Source organism: Anguilla anguilla, chromosome 8 (genome assembly GCF_013347855.1).
Source record: "Anguilla anguilla isolate fAngAng1 chromosome 8, fAngAng1.pri, whole genome shotgun sequence".
Classification (NCBI taxonomy): Eukaryota; Metazoa; Chordata; class Actinopteri; order Anguilliformes; family Anguillidae; genus Anguilla; species Anguilla anguilla.
This window is the reverse complement of record NC_049208.1, coordinates 53480942-53489252: the sequence shown is the minus strand read 5'-3', so window position 1 is coordinate 53489252 and position 8311 is coordinate 53480942. Positions and strand designations below refer to the sequence as shown.

General features: G+C 49.2%; 1 protein-coding gene across 6 annotated transcripts; it reads left to right on the top strand.

Annotated features, from left to right (window-relative positions):
- Positions 1–1163: 1163 nt before the first annotated feature.
- sgo1 (shugoshin 1) lies at positions 1164–7684 on the top strand. 6 transcript variants are annotated; one of them, XM_035428500.1, is made up of 10 exons: positions 1164–1295; positions 2126–2281; positions 2804–3021; positions 3127–3191; positions 3453–3532; positions 3979–4896; positions 5090–5218; positions 5584–5793; positions 6361–6496; positions 6951–7684. In XM_035428500.1, exons 2-10 carry the CDS (start codon positions 2137–2139, stop codon positions 7084–7086), a joined length of 2037 nt encoding a protein of 678 aa, XP_035284391.1. In that variant the 5' UTR covers positions 1164–1295; positions 2126–2136; the 3' UTR covers positions 7087–7684. The 6 variants fall into 6 exon arrangements, with proteins under 6 accessions (XP_035284391.1, XP_035284386.1, XP_035284389.1 ...); XM_035428495.1 differs by having other exon boundaries at positions 6295–6496; XM_035428498.1 differs by having other exon boundaries at positions 1180–1295; positions 2131–2281; positions 6295–6496.
- Positions 7685–8311: the final 627 nt, after the last annotated feature.

Sequence of the window (8311 nt, the reverse complement as noted above, 5' to 3'; positions counted from 1 at the left end):
ACACTCTTTACATCCATTCCCCTGAAAAAAAAACAGGGACTTTTCTGCAAATAACACATTCTCTCCCACCCACATCATTCACTTATGAGCTGTTTGTTCAGTTTATTTATTAATATCCTAAACAGCCAGGCAGGAGAACAATTTGCTGCAAATCACAAATCTCGAAAAAAAAACAAAAAACAAAAAAAAAAAACAATCATTACAATAAAAAATAAGCAGAATTGAGCTTGTACTGCCACCTGCTGGCACGTTGCAGTGTTCATTCAATTAAATTCAAAATGCTTTCTTGGCATGCAGTATTTCCACAACAAAAAAAAAAACATTTCAATGTATATAAACTACAATTCAACATGTCATGAAATATAAACAAATATGCACATAACAAGTACATGTAAATACATAAACTAATAGTTATTTGATGATTATTATTATTATTATTATTATTATTATTATTAGTAATAATAATAATAATCATACATTTCAAAAAACAATCAGCAATTTTTCATAATAATCCCTGATTAAGGGCTGCAATTCTCCCTTCAGCTACACATTGTGTGGCCACGTTTTGGCTGCACCTTTCCTCTCCCAGGAAATAATTTTTCTTAGATTCAGGTTGGTTTGGGAAGCTTGGGACTTGTTTTGTGAGTTGGGGGAAGAAAGGTTCTCTAATGTTACTGTGTTTTTTTAAATATTTAAGTCAATGTTAAGTCAATTAAAGTTAACTTTGTGAATCAGAACATTCAATGTGTGTGTGTGTGTGTGTGTGTGTTTATAAACACATGACAAAAAAGCATTTGCAAAAAAATTACAGTAACAATTCAAACTAAAAATCAGAGCAAATTGCCATTTTATCTGATTATCTGACCAAAGTGAAGAATTACAAGATAAGGAAACCACTAACAAAGAGCAGGTAGAGACAGAGCTGCACTTCCTTATTAAAGTGTTTACTAAATTATAATATCAGTTATAACAAGGGTTCCTCGCATCGAAAAAGCGTACACTGCGAATATGAACGAATAGCCGCTGTTATGCTAAGGTGCTCTTATACTGCTTCGAATTTACTGTACAACTCTATGGTGCTTAACCAGACACGCAAGTGAAGCGGATGTTTAAGATGACGTCATATAAACAGGCTTCCGGCTGCCGAATAGCCAATCAGATCGCGCAGCGCATAATTCGAATGTAAACGATACAGAACGAGGGGAAATGCAGCGGAATACTGGACTGTGAATAATAATAATATTCTATAATATTTTAATAAGTGATACCTTGCCAGATCGGCGATTACCAGACTGGTAAGGTGATACCACAAATGCATGTTTAATTCAAGGACCAAAAAAGTTTTGTCTGTGCTAATAGTTAGCTACATGGCAAGCTTCCCAGTAGAACACGGATGCCGTTTCGTGTCGCGTTTTGTTGTCATTCATATAGTATTGGCTAATTAATGTTAGCTGGCTATAACATTTGCTAGCTAAATGGTGTGGTTTAAGGTACAGAGCCGCACCTCTAGCTTACAGTAGACGTAATTTAGCTGAATGGTTGATGCCAATGTTATGATCAACAAATGACTGAGTCGCCTTTTGTTGCTGGTCGGCTAACTTGGTTAGCTTTCTTGCAGTCGAGTGTAACGTTACACGTTACTCCACTTCGACTGGTGGGTAGACGTAAGTACGTCGCAGTACCATTTGGGTTACAATGGTCTTTGTAATGTTTCGATGTCGTGGTTAGCTCATTCGGATCTGCTTGTATGCTGATTTAGTGTTCCAGCCAACAATTCTCATCTAAAAATGTTAATGTTTTCATTGGTCTTGTCCTGTACGTATGGTAAATGCTTCCTTACTTTTTAATTGACCAATAATTATTGACTGACGGTTGCAATCAGTGAAAAGAACTGATGTAAGAAAATTTTAGAAAAAAAATATATATATTTCTTAGTTGTAGAATTGCTCAAAGGCATGTTGTTAAACTTAAACTATGTTAGCTGCCTGATAAAGAGGTTGGCTATAACCTAAAGAACAAGCAGACGCTGGTATAACTTGTCATGTTCTGTCTCTCTCTCCCCAACTCTCCCCACTCTCTTTCTCTCCCTCCCCCCCCCCCCTCTCTTTCTTCCCCCCCCCCTCAGGGTAGGTCACAATGGTTCGAGAGCGGGTGCAGAAGAAGTCATACCAGCAGAGTCTGGAAGACATAAAGGAGAAGATGAAGGAGAAGAGGAGTAAGCGCCTGCAGAGTGCGTGTGCCACCAGCAGGGGGCTCTCTAAGAACAAGAGCAAGATAAACAGTGAGGACATTTTACTGCGTTTTACAGTTATGCTACCTAACAATCTCTACGTACCACTGAACTGTCTCGCTCTTTCTGTTTCTCTCATCTCTCTCTCTCTCTCCCCCTTTTTCTGTCTTCCACTTCGGCTGTTTGCTTCTACCAAAAAAAGCAAAGTTTAGGAATAACTTTTTAGACTTTAGCATATATATGAATAACGTCTCACCCTGCGTGTGTGTGTGTGTGTGTGTGTGTGTGTGTGTGTGCGTGCGTGCGTGCGTGCGTGCGCGCGCGCGTGCGCGTGCGCGTGTGCGTGCGTGCGTGCGTGCGTGTGTGTGTGTGTCTGTCGTGCGTGCGTGCGTGCGCGTGTGTGTGTGTGTGTGTGTGTGTGTGTGTGCGTGCGCGCGCGCGTGCGTGCGTGCGTGCGTGCGTGTGTGCGTGTGCGTGTGTGTGTGTGTGTGTGCGTGCGTGTGTGTGTGTGTGTGTGTGTCGTGTGCGTGTGTGTGTGTGTGTGTGTGTGTGTCGTGTGCGTGCGTGCGTAAGGGGCGAGCAGCAGCAGGCCGCTGCTCCTGAAGAGCGTGCAGGAGAATAACCGCTCCCTGGCCCGCGCTCTGGAGGAGGAGAAGGCCAAGCTCCGGCAGGCGCAGGGGCTGGTCCTGCAGATGAAGAGGGAGCAGCAGGCCCTGCTGCTCCACCTGCTGCTGCTCAAACGCAAGCTGCACGAGCGGGACCAGGGGGCGGGGCTTCCCAAACACACACAGGTGAGGGGGCGGGGCTTCACAAACACAGGGGGGGGGAGTGACTAACTGTACAGACCCACCAGTGCTGTAGATGTTTGGCATTAAAGGAATGAACTCCTGTTTCAGAGTCCTCCCGCGAAGCAGGGACGTGTGGATTCAGGAGCCGCACCCTTCGCCAGCTCCCCAGTCAGGTGAGCAAGCTCTCACCTGTCCTCTCGCCAAGGCGATCAGTACTGTAGGCAACATGACCGCAGTCGGGCTGGTTGTTACTATTTGCTCCTTGGAAGAGAGTATCTATGTCAGACTTGTTGGTCTTGAACAACCATGAATGTAAAATGGTTCTCTTCTCTCCTTCTCTCTCCCTCCCCCCCCCCCCCCCCCCCCTGCTCTCTCTCTGCATGTGTTGCGTGTGTGTGTGTGTGTGTGTGTGTGTGTGTTTGTATAATGTCCAGGATCGATCCTGCCTGTGACCAAGAGGCCTTCAAATTAGACATCTGCACTGAGGAAGAGCCATCTCAGCCAATGGACGAAGGTGTGTGTGTGTGTGTGTGTGTGTGTGTGTGTGTGTGTGTAGTATAGTATCGTGTGTCTATAGAATAGTGTGTGTAGTACAGTGTATGTATAGAATAGTGTGTGTGTAGCATAGTGTGTATGTGTGCGTAGTATAAGTGTGTGTATAGAATAGCGTGTGTATTGTGTGTTCATAGTGTGTGTGTATTGTATAGTGTGTGCAGTGTTGTGTGTGTATTGTGTTGTGTGTGTATAGTGTGTATGGTATAGTGTGTGTATAGTGTGTATGGTATAGTGTGTGTATTGAGTTGTATGTGTATAGTGTTGTGTATGGAATAGTATTGTGTGTGTATTGAGTTGTATGTGTATAGTGTTGTGTATGGAATAGTATTGTGTGTGTATTGTGTGTGTATAGTGTGTATGGTATTGTGTGTGTATTGAGTTGTACTGTACCCCCCCATCCCCCAGCCCCCCTGCACATGGCGGAGGTTCTGGAGCGGGCGGCTTTGCCCAGGACAGTGACGGCGAGACGCCGGCCTGAGAGCAGGAGAAGCTCCGCCCACAAGAGAGGGCGTCGCTCCTTCTGCCAGAGGAACGGCCCCGCCCTCCCGGAACCCTTCGCCTGTGAGGGGGAGGAGCCAGAGGAGGGCGGGGCGGCTGGCGGCCGGGGTGCCAAACCAGCTGCTGACCAGCAGGGGGAGCCGGAGCTTAGTCTGGACCTCGAGCCCCTCCCCCAGGAATTTGGCCCCGCCCAGCAGTCCACCCCTGAGCCTCCGCTCCCTAAGGCGGCCCGGCCCCCCCCCCAGCAGCAGGACCAGCAGAGGAAGCCGACGGCTTCCCGCGCCAGACCGGAACGCGGGAGAAAGCCCGACCGCGCCCCCCTGAAGAGACCGTGGGAAAACGCCAAGCCCCGGGCGCGGTCCCAGAGCCGCGAGCGCGCCAAAACCAAGCCCAGGGCCGCGCCCGGCGACAGGGCCAAGGCCACGCCCGGCGACAGGGCCAGGGCCACGCCCGGCGACAGGCTCAACGCCTCCCTGGGCTCTAACGACACGTTCGACTTCGACTGCGAGGAGGCCGTGCACCTCACCCCGTTCCGGGCCGGGGGCCGGCCGGCGGGGGAGGAGCCAGGCGGGGCCACGCCCGGTGGGGGCGGGGCCGGGGGCGGAGCCAGCCCCTCGAGCTCAGAGTCCAGCTCGTCGCAGGACGAGGACGACAGTCTCTACCAGCCCTATCGGAAGGCCCGGCCGAACGCTGGGGGCGTGGCCAGAGCAGAGACTCCGCCCAGGAGGGCACGGTCCAAGCGGAGGTCCATCCTGCGGGCCCGCCTTGCGCTGGGACCGGGGCGGGACGAGGAAAATGCTTCCCCAAAACCGCGGCCCGCCTGCGGTGAGTCTCCTTCTGACATATTTATATTTCCAGTGCTTCTGTTGCTGTGCTGTTTTTTCGAATGTGGCAGCTATTCCCCAATCTGGCAACCGTGACCCAATCTGGCAACCATTCCCTAATCTATGCAGCAGCTACAGGCTGGGATTCCCCCCTGGAGCAGGATTTTTACTGGCTGCGTATTTGTTGTGTTCAGGGTCCACCGAGGCGGGGCGACTTGTCGATCTGTCCCAGAGTGAGGGGATCCCTGAAAGCAACACCACCGCGGTTCCCCGTCACCCCAAACCTCGCCGCACGAGCGTCATGGACAAGGAGAACCAGCCAGGTGAACACAGAGTGCCCTACACTGGGACCGGTGCATCATGGGTAACGCAGGGCACCCTGCTGTGGGACAGGTGCATCATGGGTAACGCAGGGCACCCTGCTGTGGGACAGGTGCATCATGGGTAACACAGAGCACCCTATGCTGGGACAGGTGCATCATGGGTAACACAGAGCACCTTACACTGGGACACTGGGTAATGCAGAGTGACTTGCTCTGGGACAAGTGCATCGTGGGTAACGCAGAGTGCCCTACTCTGGGACAGGTGCATCATGGGTAAAGCAGAGCACCCTACCCTGGGACAGGTGCATCATGGGTAATGCACATGATAATTTTGGACGTGCGATTGACCCGCCCTTCCCCCGCAGCCAACGACGGCGTGGCCCCTCTCAGCTTTGGGGCGGAGTCAGAAGTGTTCCTGTCGGAGGCTGACCCCGCCCCTCTCACCCCGGGGGAGGAGCCGGCGGTGCGTCCGGCAGACGCCCCCCTGTGTGCATTCACCGCCCCGACCTGCCTCACCCCGGCAACGGGGAGGAAGACCCGCCCCCCGGTTACCACGGAGAAGAAGAGTAGGAAGGGTACGTGTGTTTGGCCGTCGGACGGTTGTGTGGATGCCACGCCCCCTGGGGCGGGGCCTAACTGAGCACAATTAACTGCATGGCCATCACTCTACTGTGTTTATACTCATAGGAGGAGCAACACTATCATAGCGTGATTATAAGAAGTCATAACATGAGTATAACGACTCATAACATGATTATAACATTACATTACATTACAGGCATTTGACAGACGCTCTTATCCAGAGCGACGTACAACAAAGTGTATAACCATAACCAGGAACAAGTGTGTTGAAAACCCTAGAGGGAATACAGTACCAAGTGCAGGGTCATAACATGTTATGAGTCATAACATGATTATAATGACTCATGACATGCTTCAGACTGTCTGTCCACTGCTGTCAGTATAATCAACACAGTCCTCACTCAATCACCCTTTCTATCCTGCACTCTCCTCCCCCTTCCCTTTCCCACACGCTTTCTCTCAACCCCCCCCCCACTCCCCCCACCCGTGCACAGGTGGCCTCTGGGCGCGGTCCAATCGCAGGTCAGGTCCATGTGACGTGACCAATGTCTCTTACGCAGCCTTCCGGAAGTTTTCAGCGGGCCGACCCCTCGGTGGCTCCGCCTCCACCTCAACGGGCGCCGACTCCGCCCCCGGCCCCCCCCGCAAGCGCCGGACCACCATCGCCGTCGACTACAAGGAGCCCACGCTCATTGCGTAAGTCGCCACGGCAACCTGACCACAATGATTTCGGTGATGAACATGTAAAGTATTGTGGTAAAACAAAAAATTTGGGGTGTTGCTTTTTTTTTTTTTTTTTTTACTATAGCCCAGGTTTTTTGTTTTAGCCCAGCACTAAGGCACCTGATTCAACTTGGGCTAAAGCAAAGACCTGCACCCATGCCAGTCCCTTTCAACACCCCTATAGCCTGTCCCCTATACAAGGGCACTGGTACGATTGGCAGCTGCCCTGTATTAATGTTTTGCGTAAAGTCTGCTAATATCCATATTGCTCAATGAAGATAACTGATCAGATACACAGTCTGATAAATTCATACCGCAATAGCGCTCAGAAATATTGATCAATTGTGGAAATTTATGGGGAATTTTAATAAGAGCAGCTGATCCCGGGCCAGTATTCCGAGACTTTCCTCCTTCCTTTGTCCGGCAGGAAACTGCGACGCGGGGACCGGTTCACGGACACCCAGTTCCTGCGCTCGCCCATCTTCAAGCAGAAGCGCCGCTCGGCGAAGAGCGCTCAGACGCCGCTGAGCAAGTACAACGAGTCCTTCGTCGGCTGTCTCTGAGCGCGCTCAGTTCGCAGGGGGCGGGGCCGTGAGCCCGTCGGCTGTCTCTGAGCGCACTCAGTTCGCAGGGGGCGGGGCCGTGAGCCTGTCTCCAAACCAAGGGCTGGACCGCGTTTGTGTTTTTTAACACCACCACTGATGTTTTTATTCCGATGGAGTTCGAGTCAATATTCTGAGGGACTTTTTATATATTTTTTGCTATCTGCAGGAGATATGCAGATATACCTGTATCGCAAAGGTCAGATTTTTACCTTCATCAGAATCAGCACTCCTGGTGAGCAGCTATAACATTACTCTAAGTCTGAGGAGCAGAACAGTGTGTGTGTGTATTTTATGATCCAAACCAGGAAATATTTGTGATTGATGGGGGAATAATGATGCTGTGTCATGCCTGTGTGCACAGCCAATCAGACTGTGGTTCCCTCAGTGTGTCAACCAATGAAATGTCCTCTCGCATCAGTTCCACTCGTGTTTATGCTAATACGTTGTTTCCATGTCCTGGATTTTTTTTTTTTTTTTTTTTTAAACAAAGGTGATTGAAGTACTATGATGTATAGGAACTACTGTGTATTTCCTAAATAAAAGTATTACATTTAAATATGTGTGTTCTCAGTGATGTCATTCTTCCTGAAAGTGCAGGATCGCAGTACAGTGGGGACATCAGTGGTGGTGACGGGGCACCCTGGAGCCAGTCATGAAAAGCGCTATATAAACACAGCATTGTTGGAATAATGACCCGTTACCACAAATGAGCGCCAGAAAGGAATGCCTACGAGTAATTTGGTCGAATTGTATATCAAACAACACGTTTCTTTCCTTGTCTAAAGAAAATAACTTATACATTGATTTGTCGCCCTAAGACTATTTTTTCAGTATATTTGAATTGTTTCTCACCCATTGCAATGGAACTGTGACATTTAATTTGAGTCAATTTTCGTGTGAACTCAAATTGATGGCATTCACATTGTTTTTCAGCCATCTTAATTGAAAAATCTAAATTACCCCTTGTGCAAGAACCATGGTTTAGGGTCCAGATTAAGGGTTAGTTAGGAATACTGATAATGGTAACATTACGGAAAGATTAGGTTTAGGATCTTGGGACAAGATTAAGGCAAGAGTCAGTCATTGGTTTTGGATCATGCAAATTTAACACTAACCTAATGTATATTGATGATTTTTCTTAACCCTTTTGCCCAAGCCCTGTAGTGGCCAGGATGTTGCCATC